Source organism: Coregonus clupeaformis, unplaced genomic scaffold (assembly GCF_020615455.1).
Source record: "Coregonus clupeaformis isolate EN_2021a unplaced genomic scaffold, ASM2061545v1 scaf0536, whole genome shotgun sequence".
NCBI classification, from domain to species: Eukaryota; Metazoa; Chordata; class Actinopteri; order Salmoniformes; family Salmonidae; genus Coregonus; species Coregonus clupeaformis.
In genome coordinates this window covers 1-27897 of record NW_025533991.1, presented here as the reverse complement: position 1 = coordinate 27897, position 27897 = coordinate 1, and the positions used below count along the sequence as shown (strand labels likewise).

General features: G+C 46.8%; 1 protein-coding gene across 5 annotated transcripts in view; it reads left to right on the top strand.

The window, feature by feature from the left end:
• The window catches only part of idh3a (isocitrate dehydrogenase (NAD(+)) 3 catalytic subunit alpha), a 34929-nt gene extending 19534 nt beyond the window's left edge, over positions 1 to 15395 (top strand). For all 5 annotated transcript variants that reach the window (XM_045215855.1, XM_041836730.2, XM_041836733.2 and 2 more), the window contains 6 exons: positions 2900 to 3033; positions 5660 to 5762; positions 5859 to 5923; positions 6093 to 6177; positions 14898 to 15050; positions 15281 to 15395. In XM_045215855.1, coding sequence (XP_045071790.1) covers positions 2900 to 3033; positions 5660 to 5762; positions 5859 to 5923; positions 6093 to 6177; positions 14898 to 15050; positions 15281 to 15364 — 624 coding nt within the window. In that variant the 3' untranslated portion in view covers positions 15365 to 15395. The remainder of the gene's footprint in view (positions 1 to 2899; positions 3034 to 5659; positions 5763 to 5858; positions 5924 to 6092; positions 6178 to 14897; positions 15051 to 15280) is intronic.
• The last annotated feature ends 12502 nt before the right edge of the window (positions 15396 to 27897 follow it).

Sequence of the window (27897 nt, the reverse complement as noted above, 5' to 3'; positions counted from 1 at the left end):
CGGGGAAGGCCTGCCTGCTCCAAGACCTCTCCATCACGGTTGACAACTCCACGGTGTCCCACTCCCAGAGTGCAAAGGACACCTTGTTGTTCTCTGCAAATATCAAAGGAGTGACTCGCTCCTGCAGGTTCATGCTCTACAACATCCGTAGAGACCAGAGGTGGTGAGTACCCCACTACCTCACACAGGAAGCGGTGCAGGTCATAATCCAGGAACTTCTGCTCCCTACCTTCAGGCTATGCTCAAACCCTACAACCCAACCCGAGCACTCCGTTCTGCGACCTCTGGTCTCTTGGCCGTCCCACCCCTACGGCAGGGCAGCTTGCGCTCAGTCTGCGACCTCTGGTCTCTTGGCCGTCCCACCCCTACGGCAGGGCAGCTTGCGCTCAGTCTGCCACCTCTGGTCTCTTGGCCGTCCCACCCCTACGGCAGGGCAGCTCCCCCTCAGTCTGCCACCTCTGGTCTCTTGGCCGTCCCACCCCTACGGCAGGGCAGCTCCCACTCAGCCCAGTCCAAGCCCTTCTCTGTCCTAGCACCCCAATGATGGAACCAGCTTCCCCCTGAAGTTAAGGACAGCAGAGTCCCTGGCCATGTTCTGAAAACATCTGAAACCCCGCCTCTTCAAAGAGTATTTTTATTTTTATTTAACCTTTATTTAACCAGGTAAGAAGCCAGTTGAGAACAAGTTCTCATTTACAACTGCGACCTGGCCAAGATAAAGCAAAGCAGTGCGATAAAAACAACAACACAGAGTTGCATATGGGGTAAAACAAAACATAAAGTCAAAAATACAACAGAAAATATACACTGCTCAAAAAAATAAAGGGAACACTAAAATAACACATCCTAGATCTGAATGAATGAAATAATCTTATTAAATACTTTTTTCTTGACATAGTTGAATGTGCTGACAACAAAATCACACCAAAATTATCAATGGAAATCAAATTTATCAACCCATGGAGGTCTGGATTTGGAGTCACCCTCAAAATTAAAGTGGAAAACCACACTACAGGCTGATCCAACTTTGATGTAATGTCCTTAAAACAAGTCAAAATGAGGCTCAGTAGTGTGTGTGGCCTCCACGTGCCTGTATGACCTCCCTACAATGCCTGGGCGTGCTCCTGATGAGGTGGCGGATGGTCTCTTGAGGGATCTCCTCCCAGACCTGGACTAAAGCATCCGCCAACTCCTGGACAGTCTGTGGTGCAACGTGGCGTTGGTGGATGGAGCGAGACATGATGTCCCAGATGTGCTCAATTGGATTCAGGTCTGGGGAACGGGCGGGCCAGTCCATAGCATCAATGCCTTCCTCTTGCAGGAACTGCTGACACACTCCAGCCACATGAGGTCTAGCATTGTCTTGCATTAGGAGGAACCCAGGGCCAACCGCACCAGCATATGGTCTCACAAGGGGTCTGAGGATCTCATCTCGGTACCTAATGGCAGTCAGGCTACCTCTGGCGAGCACATGGAGGGCTGTGCGGCCCCCCAAAGAAATGCCACCCCACACCATGACTGACCCACCGCCAAACCGGTCATGCTGGAGGATGTTGCAGGCAGCATAACGTTCCCCACGGCGTCTCCAGACTCTGTCACGTCTGTCACGTGTGCTCAGTGTGAACCTGCTTTCATCTGTGAAGAGCACAGGGCGCCAGTGGCGACAGACACAGCAAACCATCTTGCCACAGCTTGCATTGATGTGCCATCCTGGATGAGCTGCACTACCTGAGCCACTTGTGTGGGTTGTAGACTCCGTCTCATGCTACCACTAGAGTGAAAGCACCGCCAGCATTCAAAAGTGACCAAAACATCAGCCAGGAAGCATAGGAACTGAGAAGTGGTCTGTGGTCACCACCTGCAGAACCACTCCTTTATTGTGGGTGTCTTGCTAATTGCCTATAATTTCCACCTGTTGTCTATTCCATTTGCACAACAGCATGTGAAATGTATTGTCAATCAGTGTTGCTTCCTAAGTGGACAGTTTGATTTCACAGAAGTGTGATTGACTTGGAGTTACATTGTGTTGTTTAAGTGTTCCCTTTATTTTTTTGAGCAGTGTATATACAGAGTGTGCAAATGTAGCAAGTTATGGAGGTAAGGCAATACATTTTAAGGAATCCCACACCACCCCCCCCTCATACCCACTCCTCCCCCCCAATTTGTTTAGCCTTTTGTAAACTAACACTCACACTAGTAGATGGTGTGGTCCAGAGTATCAGGCTGATTTGTTGTTGTGGTTGTTGTTGTAGAAGGTGTAGTCCAGAGTATCAGGCTGATTTGTTGTGGTTGTTGTTGTAGATAGTAGATGATGTGGTCCAGAGTATCAAGCTGATTTGTTGTGGTTGTTGTTGTAGATAGTAGACGGTCTAGTCCAGAGTATCAGGCTGATTTGTTGTGGTTGTTGTTGTAGATAGTAGATGGTCTAGTCCAGAGTATCAGGCTGATTTGTTGTTGTGGTTGTTGTTGTAGATGATGTGGTCCAGAGTATCAGGCTAATTTGTTGTGGTTGTTGTTGTAGAAGGTGTAGTCCAGAGTATCAGGCTGATTTGTTGTGGTTGTTGTTGTAGATAGTAGATGGTGTAGTCCAGAGTATCAGGCTGATTTGTTGTGGTTGTTGTTGTAGATAGTAGATGGTGTAGTCCAGAGTATCAGGCTAATTTGTTGTGGTTGTTGTTGTAGAAGGTGTAGTCCAGAGTATCAGGCTGATTTGTTGTGGTTGTTGTTGTAGATAGTAGATGGTGTGGTCCAGAGTATCAGGCTGATTTGTTGTTGTGGTTGTTGTAGATAGTAGATGGTGTAGTCCAGAGTATCAGGCTGATTTGTTGTGGTTGTTGTTGTAGATAGTAGATGGTGTAGTCCAGAGTATCAGGCTGATTTGTTGTGGTTGTTGTTGTAGATAGTAGATGGTGTGGTCCAGAGTATCAAGCTGATCACTGAAGACGCCAGTAGAAAAATTGCTGAGTACGCCTTTGAATATGCCAGGAACAACCAGCGAGCCAGCGTCACCGCCGTGCACAAGGCCAACATTATGTAAGTCTTGTTTCTATACTTACTCTTCCTGTCTGTACAATGTCTTGTTGCTCTACTGTATTTCTATACTTACTCTTCCTGTCTGTACAATGTCTTGTTTCTCTACTGTATTTCTATACTTACTTTTCCTGTCTGTAAAATGTCTTGTTGCTCTACTGAAAAATGAGGCGAATGGTGTTCTCCGCTTTCTGTCTCTAGCGTCCCCCCCTCACCCCCGGCTTAGACGAGGCTTACACACACTACATACGCTCACACAGTCACACTTCACATACGCTGCTGCTACTCTGTTTATTATCTATCCTGATTGACTAGTCACTTTTACCCCTACCTACATGTACATATTACCTCAACTACCAACACTGCTGCTCCTCTGTTTATTATCTATCCTGATTGGCTAGTCACTTTTACCCCTACCTACATGTACATATTACCTCAACTACCAACACTGCTGCTCCTCTGTTTATTATCTATCCTGATTGGCTAGTCACTTTTACCCCTACCTACATGTACATATTACCTCAACTACCAACACTGCTGCTACTCTGTTTATTATCTATCCTGATTGAATAGTCACTTTTACCCCTACCTACATGTACATATTACCTCAACTACCAACACTGCTGCTACTCTGTTTATTATCTATCCTGATTGACTAGTCACTTTTACCCCTACCGACATGTACATATTACCTCAACTACCAACACTGCTGCTCCTCTGTTTATTATCTATCCTGATTGACTAGTCACTTTTACCCCCTACCTACATGTACATATTACCTCAACTACCAACACTGCTGCTCCTCTGTTTATTATCTATCCTGATTGACTAGTCACTTTTACCCCTACCTACATGTACATATTACCTCAACTACCAACACTGCTGCTACTCTGTTTATTATCTATCCTGATTGACTAGTCACTTTTACCCCTACCGACATGTACATATTACCCTCAACTACCAACACTGCTGCTACTCTGTTTATTATCTATCCTGATTGACTAGTCACTTTTACCCCTACCTACATGTACATATTACCTCAACTACCAACACTGCTGCTACTCTGTTTATTATCTATCCTGATTGGCTAGTCACTTTTACCCCTACCGACATGTACATATTACCTCAACTACCAACACTGCTGCTACTCTGTTAATTATCTATCCTGATTGGCTAGTCACTTTTACCCCTACCTACATGTACATATTACCTCAACTACCAACACTGCTGCTATCTGTTTATTATCTATCCTGATTGAATAGTCACTTTTACCCCTACCTACATGTACATATTACCTCAACTACCAACACTGCTGCTACTCTGTTTATTATCTATCCTGATTGACTAGTCACTTTTACCCCTACCTACATGTACATATTACCTCAACTACCAACACTGCTGCTACTCTGTTTATTATCTATCCTGATTGACTAGTCACTTTTACCCCTACCGACATGTACATATTACCTCAACTACCTCGTACCCCTGCACATTGACTCAGTACTGGTACTCCCTGTATATAGCCATGTTATTACCTGGTACTTCATGTATATAGCCATGTTATTACCTGGTACTCCCTGTATATAGCCATGTTATTACCTGGTTCTCCCTGTATATAGCCATGTTATTACCTGGTACTTCCTGTATATAGCCATGTTTTTACCTGGTACTTCCTGTATATATCCATGTTAGTACCTGGTACTTCCTGTATATAGCCATGTTATTACCTGGTACTCCCTGTATATAGCCATGTTATTACCTGGTACTTCCTGTATATAGCCATGTTATTACCTGATACTTCCTGTATATAACCATGTTGTTACCTGGTTCTCCCTGTATATTGCAATTTTATTACCTGGTACTTCCTGTATATATCCATTTTATTACCTGGTGCTTCCTGTATATAGCCATGTTATTACCTGATACTTCCTGTATATAGTCATTTTATTACCTGGTACTTCCTGTATATAGCCATGTTATTACCTGATACTTCCTGTATAAAGCCATGTTATTACCTGATACTTCCTGTATATAGCCATTTTATTACCTGGTACTTCCTGTATATAGCCATGTTATTACCTGGTACTTCCTGTATAAAGCCATGTTATTACCTGATACTTCCTGTATATAGCAATTTTATTACCTGGTACTTCCTGTATAAAGCCACTTTATTACCTGGTACTTCCTGTATATAGCCATTTTATTACCTGGTACTCCCTGTATATAGCCATGTTATTACCTGGTACTTCCTGTATATAGCCATGTTATTACCAGGTACTTCCTGTATATAGCCATGTTATTACCTGGTACTTCCTGTATATAGCCTTGTTATTACCTGCTACTTCCTGTATATAGCCATGTTATTACCTGCTACTTCCTGTATATTGCCTTGTTATTGTTTTACTAGTTCCTTTTTTATTTAGCTAATATTTGTCTTACTTTTTAACTCTGCACTGTTGGGAATGGGCTCGTAAGGAAGCATTTCACTGTAAAGTTTACAACTGTTTACAACTTTTTTTTCAGTACTCAAAATTATTTTCATGAGAGTACTGGAACACTGACATTATTTCAAATGCCCATCTCTAATAGCAATGTTGTAGTTGATGAGTTTGTCTCCGTCTCCTGACAGGCGTATGTCAGACGGGTTGTTCCTGAGGAAGTGCAGAGAGGTGGCGGAGAAATACAGGGACATCAAGTTCACCGAGATGTACCTGGATACGGTCTGTCTCAATGTAGGTACCCAGGTCTAGACTTCTTCTCCTTGACTTACATCGAGGCTGCATATCAACTGTAGTATTATGTACTGTATCCATTCTCTTGTTCTACAGATGGTGCAGGATCCCACTCAGTTTGATGTGCTGGTCATGCCCAACCTGTACGGAGACATCCTGAGGTGAGATGGTGTCTTGAATAACAGGATATAACTAATGGTTTCGAAACATGAACTGCTCCACCCACATTCATAACTTTGTCTTGTATATGGGTGTGAAACTGATTGATCCCTGTTCGATCCTTTGCGATCTGTTTATGTAGGAGGATATTACAGTGTTTGTGTTTTTCAGTGATCTGTGTGCTGGGCTGATCGGAGGTCTTGGGGTGACTCCTAGTGGAAATATTGGTGCCAACAATGTCGCCATCTTTGAATCGGTAGGTATGAAGGTCTAATTACTGTGGATTTTAAAGATTGTGTAGTTAATGTGAAGGTAGCTTTAATGTGATGCTCCTGGCCCAGTTTGGCCCATGATACAGCACCAGACATACCAATCCTGGATATGACCAACCCTACCGCTCAGTGGCTAGTTGTATTAACATCCTGGATATGACCAACTCTACCGCTCAGTGGCTAGTTGTATTAACATCCTGGATATGACCAACCCTACCGCTCAGTGGCTAGTTGTATTAACATCCTGGATATGACCAACCCCTACCGCTCAGTGGCTAGTTGTAGTAACATCCTGGATATGACCAAGCCTACCGCTCAGTGGCTAGTTGTATTAACATCCTGGATATGACCAACCCTACCGCTCAGTGGCTAGTTGTATTAACATCCTGGATATGACCAAGCCTACCGCTCAGTGGCTAGTTGTATTAACATCCTGGATATGACCAAGCCTACCGCTCAGTGGCTAGTTGTATTAACATCCTGGATATGACCAACCCTACCGCTCAGTGGCTAGTTGTATTAACATCCTGGATATGACCAACCCTACCGCTCAGTGGCTAGTTGTATTAACATCCTGGATATGACCAACCCTACCGCTCAGTGGCTAGTTGTATTAACATCCTGGATATGACCAAGCCTACCGCTCAGTGGCTAGTTGTATTAACATCCTGGATATGACCAACCCTACCGCTCAGTGGCTAGTTGTATTAACATCCTGGATATGACCAACCCTACCGCTCAGTGGCTAGTTGTATTAACATCCTGGATATGACCAAGCCTACCGCTCAGTGGCTAGTTGTATTAACATCCTGGATATGACCAACCCTACCGCTCAGTGGCTAGTTGTATTAACATCCTGGATATGACCGAGCCTACCGCTCAGTGGCTAGTTGTATTAACATCCTGGATATGACCAAGCCTACCGCTCAGTGGCTAGTTGTATTAACATCCTGGATATGACCAACCCTACCGCTCAGTGGCTAGTTGTATTAACATCCTGGATATGACCAACCCTACCGCTCAGTGGCTAGTTGTATTAACATCCTGGATATGACCAAGCCTACCGCTCAGTGGCTAGTTGTATTAACATCCTGGATATGACCAAGCCTACCGCTCAGTGGCTAGTTGTATTAACATCCTGGATATGACCAACCCCTACCGCTCAGTGGCTAGTTGTATTAACATCCTGGATATGACCAAGCCCTACCGCTCAGTGGCTAGTTGTATTAACATCCTGGATATGACCAACCCTACCGCTCAGTGGCTAGTTGTATTAACATCCTGGATATGACCAAGCCTACCGCTCAGTGGCTAGTTGTATTGAGTACAGGCTTAACTGAATGACAGAGAGAATATAATAAGGAATTGTTTTGAATGGTTTGGGGTAGGCCTCATCTCAGGAATGCTCCTCAGAGCCAGATGCTGATGACTGGTTACACTATGCTGGGAAGTCTGTGTACGTCTACCCAGCCACGCATGCCGTAATGCTACCGAGCCTTAGACCCAGGAAGATATGGGCACCTGCCCAAGTCCCGGCCCAATACTGACCTGCTGATTGTTACGCTGATTTGTTTAGAAGAAATGTTACGCATGATGTTAAGTAGAACCCAAACACATATATAATGTAATGAGATTTGTCAAATATGAGACGGTTTGCTGCTTTAAAGACAGTCGTGCGATGGGGATGCATGCCAAAAGGTGTCTGACCCTGCTTTAAAGACAGTCGTGCGATGGGGATGCATGCCAAAAGGTGTCTGACCCTGCTTTAAAGACAGTCGTGCGATGGGGATGCATGCCAAAGACAGTCGTGCGATGGGGATGCATGCCAAAGACAGTCGTGCGATGGGGATGCATGCCAAAGACAGTCGTGCGATGGGGATGCATGCCAAAGACAGTCGTGCGATGGGGATGCATGCCAAAGACAGTCGTGCGATGGGGATGCATGCCAAAGACAGTCGTGCGATGGGGATGCATGCCAAAAGACAGTCGTGGCGATGGGGATGCATGCCAAAGACAGTCGTGCGATGGGGATGCATGCCAAAGACAGTCGTGCGATGGGGATGCATGCCAAAGACAGTCGTGCGATGGGGATGCATGCCAAAGACAGTCGTGCGATGGGGATGCATGCCAAAAGGTGTCTGACCCAACAGTCGGGTGTAATATGAATGACCTCCACATACATGCGTGTCATTGGAAACTCGCCAACTAAATTAGCTATTGATTGCTACGGTAAGCAGCCATTGCTGAGAAGAAGTCAAACTGATTGGGCCTAACAAGTGGAGCATAGCCCGCCACATACAGTGAGGGAAACAAGTATTTGATCCCCTGCTGATTTTGTACGTTTGCCCACTGACAAAGACATGATCAGTCTATAATTGTAATGGTAGGTTTATTTGAACAGTGAGAGACAGAATAACAACAACAAAAATCCAGAGAAATGCATGTAAAAAATGTTATGAATTGATTTGCATTTAATGAGGGAAAAGTATTTGACCCTGCAAAACATGATTTAGTTGGGCAATCACAGAGGTCAGACGTTTCTGTAGTTGAGCCACCAGGTGCACACATCTCAGGAGGGATTTTGTCCCACTCCTCTTTGCAGATCTTCTCCAAGTCATTACGGTTTCGAGGCTGACATTTGGCAACTCGAACCTTCAGCTCCCTCCACAGATTTTCTATGGGATTAAGGTCTGGAGACTGGCTAGGCCACTCCAGGACCTTAATGTGCTTCTTCTTGAGCCACTCCTTTGTTGCCTTGGCCGTGTGTTTTGGGTCATTGTCATGCTGGAATACCCATCCACGACCCATTTTCAATGCCCTGGCTGAGGGAAGGAGGTTCTCACCCAAGATTTGACAGTACATGGCCCTGTCCATCGTCCCTTTGATGCGGTGAAGTTGTCCTGTCCCCTTAGCAGAAAAACACCCCCAAAGCATAATGTTTCCACCTCCATGTTTGACGGTGGGGATGGTGTTCTTGGGGTCATAGGCAGCATTCTTCCTCCTCCAAACACGGCGAGTTGAGTTGATGCCAAAGAGCTCCATTTTGGTCTCATCTGACCACAACACTTTCACCCAGTTCTCCTCTGAATCATTCAGATGTTCATTGGCAAACATTAGACGGGCCTGTATATGTGCTTTCTTGAGCAGGGGGACCTTGCGGGCACTGCAGGATTTCAGTCCTTCACGGCGTAGTGTGTTACCAATTGTTTTCTTGGTGACTATGGTCCCAGCTGCCTTAAGATCATTGACAAGATCCTCCCGTGTAGTTCTGGGCTGATTCCTCACCGTTCTCATGATCATTGCAACTCCACGAGGTGAGATCTTGCATGGAGCCCCAGGCCGAGGGAGATTGACAGTTATTTTGTGTTTCTTCTATTTGCGAAAAATCACACCAACTGTTGTCACCTTCTCACCAAGCTGCATGGTCTTGTAGCCCATTCCAGCCTTGTGTAGGTCTACAATCTTGTCCCTGACATCCTTGGAGCGCTCTTTGGTCTTGGCCATGGTGGAGAGTTTGGAATCTGATTGATTGATTGCTTCTGTGGACAGGTGTCTTTTATACAGGTAACAAGCTGAGATTAGGAGCATTCCCTTTAAGAGTGTGCTCCTAATCTCAGCTCGTTACCTGTATAAAAGACACCTGGGAGCCAGAAATCTTTCTTATTGAGAGGTGGTCAAGTACTTATTTCCCTCATTAAAATGCAAATCAATTTATAACATTTTTGGCATGCATTTTTCTGGATTTTTGTTGTTGTTATTCTGTCTCTCACTGTTCAAATAAACCTACCATTAAAATTATAGACTGATCATGTCTTTGTCAGTGGGCAAACGTACAAAATCAGCAGGGGATCAAATACTTTTTCCCCTCACTGTAGTTGCTGGAGAGTGATGGTGGAATTATACCTAATGTAGCTGTAGTGGTCACTGCTCCAGTTCTGAGCGAAAGACCAGTGGAACATAGAGGGGAAAGACCTTTATATTACTTAAGAAAGCAGAGGAAGGAAACAGGTTTGAATAGGAGGGATGAATAGAGCATGATGAGGAGCAGAGCAGGGTTGAGTGTGAAGATATATTAGCACAAAGCAAGAGAAAGGACAAGTCTAAGTGTGATCTATCATGATAGTACCCCAGGAACTCCATTTAGAATGTTACTGTGAGCTATCATGATAGTACCCCAGGAACTCCATTTAGAATGTTACTGTGATCTATCATGATAGTACCCCAGGAACTCCATTTAGAATGTTACTGTGAACTATCATGATAGTACCCCAGGAACTCCATTTAGAATGTTAGTGCAAACTATTTGTATTTATTATGGATAGTATTTGTATTTGTATTTATTATGGATCCCCATTAGTTCCTGCCAAGGCAGCAGCTACTCTTCCTGGGGTTTATTATGGATCCCCATTAGTTCCTGCCAAGGCAGCAGCTACTCTTCCTGGGGTTTATTATGGATCCCCATTAGTTCCTGCCAAGGCAGCAGCTACTCTTCCTGGGGTTTATTATGGATCCCCATTAGTTCCCTGCCAAGGCAGCAGCTACTCTTCCTGGGGTTTATTATGGATCCCCATTAGTTCATGCCAAGGCAGCAGCTACTCTTCCTGGGGTTTATTATGGATCCCCATTAGTTCATGCCAAGGCAGCAGCTACTCTTCCTGGGGTTTATTATGGATCCCCATTAGTTCCTGCCAAGGCAGCAGCTACTCTTCCTGGGGTTTATTATGGATCCCCATTAGTTCCTGCCAAGGCAGCAGCTACTCTTCCTGGGGTTTATTATGGATCCCCATTAGTTCCTGCCAAGGCAGCAGCTACTCTTCCTGGGGTTTATTATGGATCCCCATTAGTTCCTGCCAAGGCAGCAGCTACTCTTCCTGGGGTTTATTATGGATCCCCATTAGTTCCTGCCAAGGCAGCAGCTACTCTTCCTGGGGTTTATTATGGATCCCCATTAGTTCCTACCAAGGCAGCAGCTACTCTTCCTGGGGTTTATTATGGATCCCCATTAGTTCCTGCCAAGGCAGCAGCTACTCTTCCTGGGGTCCAGCAAAATTAAGGCAGTTATACAATGTTATATAACATTATTACAACACTACATATCTACAATACAAAATGTATAATACCACCATACAACAATATTACGATGTACAGTGGCTTGCGAAAGTATTCACCCCCTTTGGCATTTTTCCTATTTTGTTGCCTTACAACCTGGAATTAAAATTTATTTTTTGGGGGTTTGTATCATTTGATTTACACAACATGCCTACCATTTTGAAGATGCAACATATTTTTTATTGTGAAACAAACAAGAAATTAGACCAAAAAAATGCATAGCTATTCACCCCCCAAAAGTAAATACTTTGTAGAGCCACCTTTTGCAGCAATTACAGCTGCAAGTCTCTTGGGGTATGTCTCTATAAGCTTGGCACATCTAGCCACTGGGATTTTTGCCCATTCTTCAAGGCAAAACTGCTCCAGCTCCTTCAAGTTGGATGGGTTCCGCTGGTATACAGCAATCTTGAAGTCATACCACAGATTCTCAATTGGATTGAGGGCTTTGACTAGGCCATTCCAAGACATTTCAATGTTTCCCCTTAAACCACTCGAGTGTTGGTTTAGCAGTATGCTTAGGGTCATTGTCCTGCTGGAAGGTGAACCCCCGTCCCAGTCTCAAATCTCTGGAAGACTGAAACAGGTTTCCCTCAAGAATGTCCCTGTATTTAGCGCCATCCATCATTCCTTCAATTCTGACCAGTTTCCCAGTCCCTGCCGATGAAAACCATCCCCACAGCATGATGCTGCCACCACCGTGCTTCACTGTGGGGATGGTGTTCTCGGGGTGATGAGAGGTGTTGGGTTTGCGCCAGACATATCGTTTTCCTTGATGGCCAAAAAGCTCAATTTTAGTCTCATCTTACCAGAGTACCTTCTTCCATATGTTTGGGGAGTCTCCCACATGCCTTTTGGCGAACACCAAACGTGTTTGCTTATTTTTTTCTTTAAGCAATGGCATTTTTCTGGCCACTTTTCCGTAAAGCCCAGCTCTGTGGAGTGTACGGCTTAAAGTGGTCCTATGGACAGATACTCCAATCTCTGCTGTGGAGCTTTGCAGCTCCTTCAGGGTTATCTTTGGTCTCTTTGTTGCCTCTCTGATTAATGCCCTCCTTGGTCTGTGAGTTTTGGTGGGCGGCCCTCTCTTGGCAGGTTTGTTGTGGTGCCATATTCTTTCCATTTTTTAATAATGGATTTAATGGTGCTCCGTGGGATGTTCAAAGTTTCGGATATTTTTTTATAACCTAAACCTGATTTGTACTTCTCCACAACTCTGTCCCTGACCTGTTTGGAGAGCTCCTTGGTCTTCATGGTGCCGCTTGCTTGGTGGTGCCCCTTGCTTAGTGGTGTTGCAGACTCTGGGGCCTTTCAGAACAGGTGTATATATACTGAGATCATGTGACAGATCATGTGACATTTAGATTGCACACAGGTGGACTTTATTTAACTAATTATGTGACTTCTGAAGGTAATTGGTTGCACCAGATCTTATTTAGGGGCTTCATAGCAAAGGGGGTGAATACATATGCACAAACCACTTTTCCGTTATTTATTGTTTTGAATTTTTTGAAACAAGTTTTTTTTTTTTTTTTCACTTCACCAATTTGGACTATTTTGTGTATGTCCATTACATGAAATCCAAATAAAAATCAATTTTAATTACAGGTTGTAATGCAACAAAATAGGAAAAACGCCAAGGGGGATGAATACTTTTGCAAGGCACTGTACGTGTGTGTGTGTGTGTGTGTGTGTGTGTGTGTGTGTGTGTGTGTGTGTGTGTGTGTGTGTGTGTTGTTCACAGTTGAAGTCGGAAGTTTACAGCAGAACGCTTAGGAGTGAGGCTAGTGATTTAAGGTGAAAAGACCAGATCAGAAACCCTAAATCAAACTCCTGTAAGTCGCTCTGGATAAAATATGCCATGGATAGTGGAATGAGCTGATCTAAATGAGCAACAATTCCTAAGCAGAAATGCCCTCCGAAGCGCAGGCTGAAGCCTGAGGTAACATTATAACCACTACTATATAAATACCTGCTATCTTGATGAGTGAGATAGGAAGCGATGTGAATGAGTTTACTAGATTTAATGAAAAGTGACAATCCATTCAGACCAGCCTTACTGATTTAAACTTTTTGTACAGTGCATCCGGAAAGTATTCAGACCCCTTCACTTTTTCCACATTTTATTACGTTAGTCTTATTCTAAAATGGATTCAATAAATCTACACACAATACCCCATAATGACAAAGCAAAAATAGGTTTTTAGAAATATTTGCTAATTTAGTATTTAGACCCTTTTCTATGAGACTCGAAATTGAGATGTTTCTACAACTTGATTGGAGTCCACCTGTGGTAAATTCAATTGATTGGACATGATTTGGAAAGGCACACACCTGTCTAGATAAGATCCCACAGTTGACGGTGCATGTCAGAGCAATAACCAAGCCATGAGGTCGAAGGAATTGTTCGTAGAGCTCCGAGACAGGATTGTGTCGAGGCACAGATCTGTGGAAGGGTACCAAAAAATGTCTGCAGCATTGAAGGTCCCCAAGGCCTCCATCATTATTTAATGGAAGAAGTTTGGAACCACCAATTCTCTTCATAGAGCTGGCCGCCCGGCCAAACTGAGCAATTGAGGGAGAAGGGCCTTGGTCAGGGAGGTGACCAAGAACCCGATTGTCACTCTGACAGAGCTCCAGAGTTCCTCTGTGGGGATGGGAGAACCTTCCAGAAGGACAACCATATCTGCAGCACTCCACCAATCAGGCCTTTATGGTAGAGTGGCCAGACGGAAGCCTCTCCTCAGTAAAAGGCACATGACAGCCCGCTTGTAAAGGACTCTCAGACCATGAGAAACAAGATTCTCTGGTCTGATTAAACCAAGATTGAACTCTTTGGCCTGAATGCCAAGCGTCACGTCTGGAGGAAACCTGGCATCATCCCTACCTTGAAGCATGGTGGTGGCAGCACCATGCTGTGGGAATGTTTTTCAGCGGCAGGGATTGAGCGACTAGTCAGGATCGAGGGAAAGATGAACGGAGCAAAGTACAGAGAGATCCTTGATGAAAACCTGCTCCAGAACGATCAGGACCTCAGACTGGGGTGAAGGTTCACCTTCCAACAGGACAACGACCCTAAGCACACAGTCAAGACAACGCAGGAGTGGCTGCGGAACAAGTCTCTGAATGTCCTTGAGTGGCCCAGCCAGAGCCCGGACTTGAACCCGATCGAACATCTCTGGAGATACCTGAAAATAGTTTTGCAGTGACTCTCCCCATCCAAGCTGACAGAGCTTGAGAGAATCTGCAGAGAAGAATGGGAGAAACTCCCCAAATACAGGTGTGCCAAGCTTGTAGCGTCATACCCAAAAAAAACTTGAGGCTGTAATCGCTGCCAAAGGTGCTTCAACAAAGTACTGAGTAAAGGGTCTGAATACTGTAAATGTTATATTTCAGTTCTTTATTTTTAATACATTTGTAAAAATTTCTAAAAACCTGTTTTTGCTTTGTCATTATGGGGTATTGTGTGTAGATTGATGAGGGAAAAATTTAATCAATTTTAGAATAAGGCTGTAACTTAAGAAAATGTGGAAAAGGTGAAGGGGTCAGAATACTTTCCGAAGGCGCTGGAGATCATGTTAATATGTTGTTGCTATAGGTCCATGGGACGGCCCCTGATATAGCCGGTCTAGACTTGGCCAATCCTACGGCTCTGCTGCTCAGCGCTGTGATGATGCTGCGTCACATGGGCTTGCACGACTACGGCAAAAAGATCGAGACCTCCTGCTTCGACACCATCAGAGACAAGAAGGTCTGATACCGCACTCTTATTCTGAAATCACTGCCTGTCTCTCTGCTAACACACTCTTATTCTGAAATCACTGCCTGTCTCTCTGCTAACACACTCTTATTCTGAAATCACTGCCTGTCTCTCTGCTAACACACTCTTATTCTGAAGTTATAGGGATGTTACTGCACCCTTATTCTGAAGTTTTTTAATAATGAAGTGCCTAATCTCATGTATTTGTCCTTTCGCCTCAGGTTCTGACGAGAGATCTGGGGGGGAATTCTAAATGTTCTGAGTTCACAGCTGAGATCTGCCAGAGAGTACAAGACATGGACTGAGAGATGCTGCCTGGTCTGAGTACTAACCAAATTATACCAGCTGGTCGTGACGAGATTATCAGAGTTCAGGAGAGTTCCTGAGAAAACCGAATCAAACCCAACTTTAGCCTGGTCTGTTTAGCTAACATTCCACTCCTTATGCTCCGTGTCATTGCCAAACATTGTACAAGGAGTGGAACATTAGCTTAACACTGGTAACCAGACTAACCTAACTACTCATAGTTCTGATAACTTCTACAATTCTACTCTAAATGTATAACAACCTATGGAAGCAAATAACTCCAAAGTTAAAACTTCCGTTTTTTTTTTTTTTTTACAAAACAGAAAATCACTGTATTAAAACTGTGGTCAAATGGTTCCTGTATGTATATGTGAGATGTAGTTCATTCTTAAAGAACTGCTCTAATATAAAGATGCTCTATATATTTATTGACTGGTTTGGGCCGATGATTCATTTTCTCATACCTTGTTGATTGTTGCGATTTGGTCTGTGGCTGCTGGTTTCACAATTACACCATATTAAAGTTACTGATATTTTGAACAAAGTCTCCTGTTGGTTTGTTCATTATGTAATGCTTGGCCTTCTGTACATTCACTATGTAATGCTTGGCCTTCTGTACATTCATTATGTAATGCTTGGCCTTCTGTACATTCATTATGTAATGCTTGGCCTTCTGTACATTCACTATGTAATGCTTGGCCTTCTGTACATTCATTATGTAATGCTTGGCCTTCTGTATATTCACTATGTAATGCTTGGCCTTCTGTACATTCATTATGTAATGCTTGGCCTTCTGTACATTCATTATGTAATGCTTGGCCTTCTGCACATTCATTATGTAATGCTTGGCCTTCTGCACATTCATTATGTAATGCTTGGCCTTCTGTATATTCATTATGTAATGCTTGGCCTTCTGTACATTCATTATGTAATGCTTGGCCTTCTGTATATTCATTATGTAATGCTTGCATTTCTATGAGTGTACTAGGGTTACTATAATAATAGCATATCCCATTTCACAGATGCTTATTATGCATGCAGACATATGAGTGGCCCCAGTGGGAATTCAAGCGCCATGCTCTACCAACTGAGCCCCACAGGTTAGACTGGGGCTCTATTCAATCTAGAAAACTGAAGCGTTACAGATTCCGCAAAACTAATTCAAAGGTAATTTCCAACTGAGCTGACATATGCAGCCTTTACCAGTAGTCTACTGAACGTAGCCATGGTAACATTACCAGTAGTCTACTGAACGTAGCCATGGTAACATTACCAGTAGTCTACTGAACGTAGCCATGGTAACATTACCAGTAGTCTACTGAACGTAGCCATGGTAACATTACCAGTAGTCTACTGAACATAGCCATGGTAACATTACCAGTAGTCTACTGAACATAGCCATAGTACAGTGGGGGAAAAAAGTATTTAGTCAGCCACCAATTGTGCAAGTTCTCCCACTTAAAAAGATGAGAGAGGCCTGTAATTTTCATCATAGGTACACGTCAACTATGACAGACAAAATGAGAATTTTTTTTCCAGAAAATCACATTATAGGATTTTTAATGAATTTATTTGCAAATGATGGTGGAAAATAAGTATTTGGTCAATAACAAAAGTTTCTCAATACTTTGTTATATACCCTTTGTTGGCAATGACACAGGTCAAACGTTTTCTGTAAGTCTTCACAAGGTTTTCACACACTGTTGCTGGTATTTTGGCCCATTCCTCCATGCAGATCTCCTCTAGAGCAGTGATGTTTTGGGGCTGTCGCTGGGCAACACGGACTTTCCACTCCCTCCAAAGATTTTCTATGGGGTTGAGATCTGGAGACTGGCTAGGCCACTACAGGACCTTGAAATGCTTCTTACGAAGCCACTCCTTCGTTGCCCGGGCAGTGTGTTTGGGATCATTGTCATGCTGTTTTCACTCAAAATCTCACAATACATGGCCCCATTCCTTTTTTCCTTTACACGGATCAGTCGTCCTGGTCCCTTTGCAGAAAAACAGCCCCAAAGCATGATGTTTCCACCCCCAAGCTTCACAGTAGGTATGGTGTTCTTTGGATACAACTCAGCATTCTTTGTCCTCCAAACACGACAAGTTGAGTTTTTACCAAAAAGTTCTATTTTGGTTTCATCTGACCATATGACATTCTCCCAATCCTCTTCTGGATCATCCAAATGCACTCTAGCAAACTTCAGAAGGGCCTGGACATGTACTGGTTTAAGCAGGGGGACACGTCTGGCACTGCAGGATTTGAGTCCCTGGCGGCGTAGTGTGTTACTGATGGTAGGCTTTGTTACTTTGGTCCCAGCTCTCTGCAGGTCATTCACTAGGTCCCCCCGTGTGGTTCTGGGATTTTTGCTCACCGTTCTTGTGATCATTTTGACTCCGCGGGGTGAGATCTTGCGTGGAGCCCCAGATCGAGGGAGATTATCAGTGGTCTTGTATGTCTTCCATTTCCTAATAATTGCTCCCACAGTTGATTTCTTCAAACCAAGCTGCTTACATATTGCAGATTCAGTCTTCCCAGCCTGGTGCAGGTCTACAATTTTGTTTCTGGTGTCCTTTGACAGCTCTTTGGTCTTGGCCATAGTGGAGTTTGGAGTGTGACTGTTTGAGGTTGAGGACAGGTGTCTTTTATACTGATAACAAGTTCAAACGGGTGCCATTAATACAGGTAACGAGTGGAGGACAGAGGAGCCTCTTAAAGAAGAAGTTACAGGTCTGTGAGAGCCAGAAATCTTGCTTGTTTGTAGGTGACCAAATAATTATTTTCCACCATAATTTGCAAATAAATTCATTAAAAATCCTACAATGTGATTTTCTGGAGAAAAAAAATCTCATTTTGTCTGTCATAGTTGACGTGTACCTATGATGAAAATTACAGGCCTCTCTCATCTTTTTAAGTGGGAGAACTTGCACAATTGGTGGCTGACTAAATACTTTTTTTCCCACTGTAACTTTACCAGTATTCTACTGAACATAGCCATGGTAACATTACCAGTAGTCTACTGAACGTAGCCATGGTAACTTTTCCAGTATTCTACTGAACGTAGCCATGGTAACATTACCAGTAGTCTACTGAAGTAGCCATGGTAACATTACCAGTAGTCTACTGAACGTAGCCATGGTAACATTACCTGTAGTATACTGAACGTAGCCATGGTGTCAAGGGGTGCTGAAGGTGGGTGTGGTGCATGAATCAAGCGCAGGACGCAGAAGCTCAGTCCAAAAGACTTTAGTGCAATATTCACGTAGAAAATAAGCACAATAAGCCCGAAGGCGAAATAACGGCGCACACAGGCGTCAAACAAACGGCGCACTAACATGTGCGAAAAACCTCTCCAAAACACTGGAAGGAAGTACGTAGCTCCAACACGAAACAGAAGAGCAATCACACACAAAGACAAACACACACAACGAGAACTAAATAGGACACTAACGAGGACTAACAAGACACAGGTGTACAACATCAAGACAAAACCAAACGAACATGAAACATAGATCGGTGGCAGCTAGTACTCCGGGGACGACGACCGCCAAGCCTGCCCGAACCAGGAGGAGGAGCAGCCTCGGCCGAAACCGTGACAGTACCCCCCTTGACGCGCGGCTCCAGCCGTGCGCCGACCCCGGCCTCGGGGACGACCAGGAGGACGCGGAGCAGGGCGCGCGGGATGGTCCCGGGTGGAACTCCGACAGGAGAGATGGGTCTAGGATGTCCCTCCGCGGCACCCAGCACCGCTCCTCCGGGCCGTACCCTCCCACTCCACGAGATACTGGAGACCCCCCATCCGGCGTCTTGAGTCCAAGATGGACCGAACGGTGTGCGCCGGAGCCCCCTCGATGTCCAGTGGGGGCGGAGGAGTCTCCCCTATCTCATTGTCCTGGAGTGGACCAGCTACCACCGGCCTGAGAAGAGACACATGGAACGAGGGGTTAATATTCTTATACTCAACAGGTAGATGTAACCTATAACACACCTCGTTCAATCTTCTCAGGACTTTAAAGGGGCCCCACAAACCGCCGACCCAGCTTCCGGCAGGGCAGGCGGAGGGGTAGGTTTCTGGTAGAGAGCCAGACTCGATCTCCGGGTGCGTACACCGGCCCCTCACTGCGGTGGAGATCGGCGCTCGCCTTGTGACGAAGGGACGGCCCACTGCAGGTGGACGTGGGCAGCGTTCCACGTCTCTTCCGAGCGCCTCATCCAATCATCCACCGCAGGGGCCTCGATCTGGCTCTGCTGCCAAGGTGCCAGAACCGGCTGGTAACCTAACACACATTGGAAGGGAGTTAGGTTGGTAGAGGAGTGGCGGAGAGAGTTCTGGGCCATCTCGGCCCAGGGAATGTACCGTGCCCACTCCTCCGGCCGGCCCCTGGCAATACGACCTCAGAAACCTACCCACATCCTGGTTGACACGTTCTACCTGCCCGTTACTCTCCGGGTGGTACCCTGAGGTAAGGCTAACCGAGACCCCCAAACGCTCCATGAATGCTCTCCAAACACGGGAGGTAAACTGGGGGCCTCGATCAGACACTATATCCTCGGGTACCCCGTAATGCCGGAAGACGTGGGTAAATAGGGCCTCAGCGGTCTGTAGGGCAGTAGGAAGACCCGACATAGGGAGAAGACGACAGGCCTTAGAGAACCGGTCCACAACGACCAGGATGGTGGTATTCCCCTGAGAGAGGGGAAGGTCTGTCACAAAATCCACCGAGAGGTGGGACCATGGTCGTTGTGGAACGGGCAGGGGTTGTAACTTACCCTGGGCAGATGTCGGGCGCCTTACACTGGGCGCACACCGAGCAGGAGGAGACATAAACCCTCACATCCCTAGCCAAAGTGGGCCACCAGTATTTAGTGCTAAGGCAATGCACTGTCCGGCCAATACCCGGATGTCCTGAAGAGGGTGACGTGTGAGCCCAGTAAATGAGTCGATCCCGAATCTCGAGCGGAACGTACTTCCGACCCTCAGGACACTGTGGAGGGCTGGGGTCGGTGACGCAACGCTCGCTCGATTCGGCATCGACCTCCCACACCACCGGTGCCACAAGGCAAGACTCCGGTAGTATGGGAGTGGGCTCAACGGACCTCTCCCCGTGTCATACCGCCGGGACAGCGCATCTGCCTTACCATTCTGGGACCCAGGGATGTACGTGATTTTAAATACGAACCTGGTGAGAAACATACTCCATCGAGCCTGGCGAGGGTTCAGTCTCCTCGCTGCCCGGATGTACTCCAGGTTCCGATGGTCAGTCAAAATGAGGAAAGGGTGTTGAGCCCCCTCAAGCCAATGCCTCCACACCTTAAGGGCTTGAACTACAGCTAACAGCTCCCTGTCCCCAACGTCATAGTTACGCTCCGCCGGGCTGAGCTTTTTTGAGTAAAAAGCACAGGGGCGGAGTTTAGGTGCTGCACCTCTTTGACAGTGGTTGGGGTTTGCCAATTACGCACAGCGGACACACGATCCACCTCCATTCTCACCCCTGACGCGGACAACCGATAACCCAAAAAGGAGACCGACTCCTGGAAAAACAGACATTTCTCTGCCTTGACATATAGGTCGTGCTCCAACAGCCTCCTCAATACACGACGCACCAGGGTTATATGCTCGGCTAGACGAGTACACCAGAATGTCATCAATGTACACGACCACCCCTTGTCCCTGCATATCCCGGAAAATGTCATCTACGAAGGATTGGAAGACTGATGGAGCATTCATCAACCCATATGGCATGACGAGATATTCGAAATGACCTGACGTGGTACTAAACGCTGTCTTCCATTCGTCGCCCTCCCTAATGCGCACCAAGTTATACGCGCTCCTGAGATCCAATTTTGTGAAAAACTGCGCTCCATGCAATGACTCTGTCATGGTCGCAATCAGAGGGAGTGGATAACTGTATTTCACAGTAATCTGATTGAGACCACGGTAATCAATGCACGGGCGCAACCCTCCATCTTTCTTCTTCACAAAAAAAAACTTGAGGAGGCGGGAGAAGTGGAGGGCCGAATGTATCCCTGTCTCAAAGATTCGGCTATGTAAGTCTCCATAGCTTTTCTCTCCTCTTGAGACAAAGGATACACGTGGCTCCATGGGAGCGCTGCTCCTGCCTGGAGATCAATCGCACAATCCCCCTGTCTATGAGGAGGCAACTGCGTCGCCCTAGTTTTACTAAACACGAGAGCTAAATCCCCATATTCAGGCGGAATGTGCAGTGCGGGCACTTGGTTTGGACTTTCCACCGAAGTCGCCCCCACGGAAACACCCAGACATCGCCCCTCGCACTGAGCAGACCACCCATCGAGAGCCCTCTGTTGCCACGAAATAGCAGGGTTATGGGTGCTTAACCAGGGAATTCCCAGCACCACTGGGTACGCCGGAGAGTCGATCAGATACAGCTGTATAGTCTCTTCATGACCCCCCTGCGCACACATCCTAAGTGGTGCTGTGATCTCCCTAATCAACCCCGAACCCAACGGGCGGCTATCTAAGGCATGAACGGGAAAAGGTTTGTCAACAGGTAGGAGAGGGATCCCTAAATCTAAATAAAACTTCCGATCAACAAAATTCCCAGCTGCGCCTGAATCTACTAGCGCCTTATGCTGGGAATGAGGTGCAACCTGTGGAAAACACACAGGTATACAAAAGTGCGCAACAGAAAGCTCTGGGTATGTGGGACGTCTACTCACCTGGGAGGCCCCCCCAGTGCGTGGCCTGTTGTCTTCTCCCCCGGAGAACCCTCCCCAGCACCTGGCCGCAGTGTGCCCTCCACGACCGCACTTGGTGCAGGAGACAGGCCCCCTCTGGCTCCTCCTCCTCCTTTCTCTAGCGCCGGCACCCCCAAGCTCCATAGGGCTCGGCTCGGAGGTGCCGGAGGGCGGAATGGACGGACCCCCCTCGGGACGTCCACGGGTGGCCAGCAGGGTGTCCAGACGGATGGACATATCGACCAACTGGTCGAAGGTGAGATGGGTATCCCTGCAGGCCAACTCACGTTGAACGTCCTCCCGTAGGCTACATCGAAAATGGTCGATGAGGGCCCGTTCATTCCACCCTGCGTCCGCCGCTAGAGTCCGGAGCTCTAGAGCAAATGCCTGTGCGCTCCTCCTCCCCTGTCTCAGGTGGACTAGACGCTCCCCCGCTAGCTCCAACACGAAACAGAAGAGCAATCACACACAAAGACAAACACACACAACGAGAACTAAATAGGACACTAACGAGGACTAACAAGACACAGGTGTACAACATCAAGACAAAACCAAACGAACATGAAACATAGATCGGTGGCAGCTAGTACTCCGGGGACGACGACCGCCGAAGCCTGCCCGAACCAGGAGGAGGAGCAGCCTCGGCCGAAACCGTGACACATGGTAACATTACCAGTAGTCTAGTGAACGTAGCCATGGTAACATTACCAGTAGTCTACTGAACGTAGCCATGGTAACATTACCAGTAGTCTACTGAACGTAGCCATGGTAACATTACCATTTACATTTACATTTTCGTCATTTAGCAGACGCTCTTATCCAGAGCGACTTACAAATTGGTGCATTCATCTTATAGCCAGTGGGATAACCACTTTACAATGTGTATTATTATTATTATTATTAATTTTTTTTTTTTTGGGTGGGGTAAGGGGGGGTAGAATAATTACTTTATCCTATCCCAGGTATTCCTTAAAGAGGTGGGGTTTCAAGTGTCTCCGGAAGGTGGTGAGTGACTCCGCTGTCCTGTTGTTGTGAGGGAGCTTGTTCCACCATTGGGGTGCCAGAGCAGCGAACAGTTTTGACCTGGCTGAGCGGGAACTGTGCTTCTGTAGAGGTAGGGGAGCCAGCAGGCCAGAGGTGGATGAACGCAATGCCCTCGTTTGGGTGTAGGGTCTGATCAGAGCCTGAAGGTACGGAGGTGCCGTTCCCCTCACAGCTCCGTAGGCAAGCACCATGGTCTTGTAGCAGATGCGAGCTTCAACTGGAAGCCAGTGGAGTGTGCGGAGGAGCGGGGTGACGTGAGAGAACTTGGGAAGGTAGAACACCAGACGGGCTGTGGCATTCTGGATGAGTTGTAGGGGTTTAATGGCACAGGCATGGAGCCCAGCCAACAGCGAGTTGCAGTAATCCAGACGGGAGATGACAAGTTCCTGGATTAGGACCTGTGCCGCTTCCTGTATAAGGCAGGGTCGTACTCTCCGAATGTTGTAGAGCATGAACCTACAGGATCGGGTCACCCCCTTGATGTTAGCGGAGAACGACAGGGTGTTGTCCAGGGTCACGCCAAGGCTCTTCGCACTCTGGGAGGAGGACACATCGGAGTTGTTAACCGTGATGGCGAGATCATGGAACGGGCAGTCCTTCCCCGGGAGGAAGAGCAGCTCCGTCTTGCCGAGGTTCAGCTTGAGGTGGTGATCCGTCATCCACACTGATATGTCTGCCAGACATGCAGAGATGTGTTTCGCCACCTGGTAATCAGAAGGGGGAAAGGAGAAGATTACATTTTACATTTTAGTCATTTAGCAGACGCTCTTATCCAGAGCGACTTACAGGAGCAATTAGGGTTAAGTGCCTTGCTCAAGGGCACATTTACGTCATTTAGCAGACGCTCTTATCCAGAGCGACTACAAATTGGTGCATTCACCCTATAGCCAGTGGGATAACCACTTTACAATTATACTATATATTTTTTTTGGGGGTAGAAGGATTTGGGAAGGTTGAACACCAGACAGGCTGCGGCATTCTGGATGAGATCCGTCATCCATACTGATATGTCGGCCAGACATGCAGAGATGCGATTCGCCACCTGGTTATCAGAAGGGGGAAAGGAGAAGATTAGTTGTGTGTCGTCTGCGTAGCAATGATAGGAGAGACCATGTGAGGATATGACAGAGCCAAGTGACTTGGTGTATAGGGAGAAAAGGAGAGGGCCTAGAACTGAGCCCTGGGGGACACCAGTGGTGAGAGCACGTGGTGCGGAGACAGCTTCTCGCCACGCCACTTGGTAGGAGCGACCGGTCAGGTAGGACGCAATCCAGGAGTGAGCCGCGCCGGAGATGCCCAGCTCGGAGAGGGTGGAGAGGAGGATCTGATGGTTCACTGTATCAAAGGCAGCAGACAGGTCTAGAAGGACAAGAGCAGAGTTGTGTGTCGTCTGCGTAGCAATGATAGGAGAGGCCATGTGAGGATATGACAGAGCCAAGTGACTTGGTGTATAGCGAGAATAGGATAGGGCCTAGAACTGAGCCCTGGGGGACACCAGTGGTGAGAGCACGTGGTGCGGAGACAGATTCTCGCCACGCCACTTGGTAGGAGCGACCGGTCAGGTAGGACGCAATCCAGGAGTGAGCCGCGCCGGAGATGCCCAGCTCGGAGAGGGTGGAGAGGAGGATCTGATGGTTCACAGTATCAAAGGCAGCAGACAGGTCTAGAAGGGCAAGAGCAGAGGAGAGAGAGTTAGCTTTAGCAGTGCGGAGAGCCTCCGTGACACAGAGAAGAGCAGTCTCAGTTGAATGACCAGTCTTGAAACCTGACTGGTTTGGATCAAGAAGGTCATTCTGAGAGAAATAGCAAGAGAGTTGGCTAAAGACGGCACGCTTAAGAGTTTTGTAGAGAAAAGAAAGAAGGGATACTGGTCTGTAGTTGTTGACATCAGAGGGATCGAGTGTTGGTTTTTTTTGAGAAGGGGTGCAACTCTCGCTCTCTTGAAGACGGAAGGGACATAGCCAGCGGTCAAGGATGAGTTGATGAGCGAGGTGAGGTAAGGGAGAAGGTCACCGGAGATGGTCTGGAGAAGAGAGGAGGGGATAGGGTCAAGCGGGCAGGTTGTTGGGCGGCCGGCCATCACAAGTCGCAAGATTTTATCTGGAGAGAGAGGGGAGAAAGAAGTCAAAGCATAGGGTAGGGCAGTGTGAGCAGGACCAGCAGTGTCATTTGACTTAACAAACGAGGATCGGATGTCGTCAACCTTCTTTTCAAAATGGTTGACGAAGTCATCCACAGAGAGGGAGGAGGAGGGGGGGGGGATTCAGCAGGGAGGAGAATGTGGCAAAGAGCTTCCTGGGGTTAGAGGCAGATGCTTGGAATATAGAGTGGTAGAAAGTGGCTTTAGCAGCAGAAACAGATGAAGAAAATGTAGAGAGGAGGGAGTGAAAAGATGCCAGGTCCGCAGGGAGTCTAGTTTTCCTCCATTTCCGCTCGGCTGCCCGGAGCCCTGTTCTGTGAGCTCGCAATGAGTCATCAAGCCACAGAGCAGGAGGGGAGGACCGAGACGGCCGGGAGGATAGGGGACATAGAGAGTCAAAGGATGCAGAAAGGGAGGAGAGGAGGGTTGAGGAGGCAGAATCAGGAGATTGGAGGGAGAAGGATTGAGCAGAGGGAAGAGATGACAGGATGGAAGAGGAGAGAGTAGCGGGAGAGAGAGAGCGAAGGTTGCGACGGCGCATTACCATCTGAGTAGGGGCAGAGTGAGTAGTGTTGGAGGAGAGCGAGAGAGAAAAAGGATACAAAGTAGTGGTCGGAGACATGGAGGGGAGTTGCAGTGAGATTAGTAGAAGAACAGCATCTAGTAAAGATGAGGTCAAGCGTATTGCCTGCCTTGTGAGTAGGGGGGACGGTGAGAGGGTGAGGTCAAAAGAGGAGAGGAGTGGAAAGAAGGAGGCAGAGAGAAATGAGGCAAAGGTAGACGTAGGGAGGTTGAAGTCACCCAGAACTGTGAGGGGTGAGCCATCCTCAGGAAAGGAACTTATCAAGGCGTCAAGCTCATTGATGAACTCTCCAAGGGAACCTGGAGGGCGATAAATGACAAGAATGTTAAGATTGAATGGGCTAGTGACTGTGACAGCATGGAATTCAAATGAGGAGATGGACAGATGGGTCAGGGGAAAAATAGAGAATGTCCACTTGGGAAAGATGAGGATTCCTGTGCCACCACCCCGCTGACCAGATGCTCTCGGGGTATGCGAGAACACATGGTCAGACGAGGAGAGAGCAGTAGGAGTAGCAGTGTTTTCAGTGGTAATCCATGTTTCCGTCAGCGCCAAGAAGTCGAGGGACTGGAGGGTAGCAGGCTGAGATGAACTCTGCCTTGTTGGCAGCAGAACGGCAGTTCCAGAGGCTGCTTGAGACCTGGAACTCCACGTGGGTGGTGCGTGCAGGGACCACCAGGTTAGAGAGGCAGCAGCCACGCGGTGTGAGGCGTTTGTATAGCCTGTGCGGAGAGGAGAGAACAGGGATAGACAGAGGCATAGTTGACAGGCTACAGAAAATGGCTACAATAATGCAAAGGAGATCGGAATGAAATGAACTAAACATCTGGGAAAGGAGAGAGCGGGGCCTCCCTCACTTACGTTTCACTGAAACACCTAAATATAAAACTCTCCCAACTTCCACCTCAGAAACTATACTTGTTGTAAACTACAGCGGTTCAATGTTTTCTAGGAATAGACTAACTTAGTTTATTCAGCTAGCTAACTTGGTACAGTATTCTTCCGTGAAAATCGTCCAGGGCACCTAGTCATATGACGCCACAGCCAACTAGCATGCCGGACTCCAACAACACGGTTTAGCACCAATACTCGGCCACAACAAACCACCAGTGTGTCAACACGCCAAGCAGATAATTTGTGTCCGTGTCTAACATTGTGGATTAGTCCCGACAGCTTGAGCGAGTCCGTCGTCAACTTATTCAGCCAGTTAGTTAGCTAGAATAGTTAGCATACTAGCTAGCCATTGCTTTCAGACAACGAAGCAACCCCTACTCCCACGGCACGAACACAAAGAGAGAGCCAAGCTAACGTTAACTAGTCACCCATGTCCCGAATTCCCTTGAACGACTCTGGCTACCAGTATGTAAAAACAAAACACAAATGTAGGTTATAACTTACCCCTAGCAGCTACTGTTAGCTAGCCAATTGCAAAGCTAGCCACTGAATTGACTCAGCCAGTTCGCGTCTGTTCGCTAGGTCGTTCCAGCCATTGTTTAGTAGCTATCCAGGTAGCAACAAGCTAGCTACATTTCGAGCACAGTAGCCACTTACTACCTAACGTTAACACTTCAGACAATGAGGTTAGAAAAACAGCTGAATGGTAGGCATTATTGTATGTAATTATTGTAGGCAGCTAGCTGGCGTAATTACAGGCACTCTCAGGCGTGAAACAACTATCCACAGTTGCTAATAGTTACCAGTAGCCACCCGCTAGCTAGTCCATGTAGTGGGTTAGCTAGCTTCGTGCTTCACCGGGCTCAGCCGAATACAATACTAACCTACAATAATTACATACAACAACCCACGATAACTACCTACAATACCTAACTACAATCTAAATACATAGTTTAAGCCTTACTCGACAAAGCCCAAACTATGTATATAAGCCATATGAGCCAAGCTTACCTCCCGCCAGAGAGAGACACAACCTCACCCGACACTCACTACCCGACGACCTCACCCAACACTCACTACCCGACGACCTCACCCGACGACGGCGCTCTACAAGTACCAGTAGTCTACTGACTGGTTAATAACTCCTCTCTACCACACT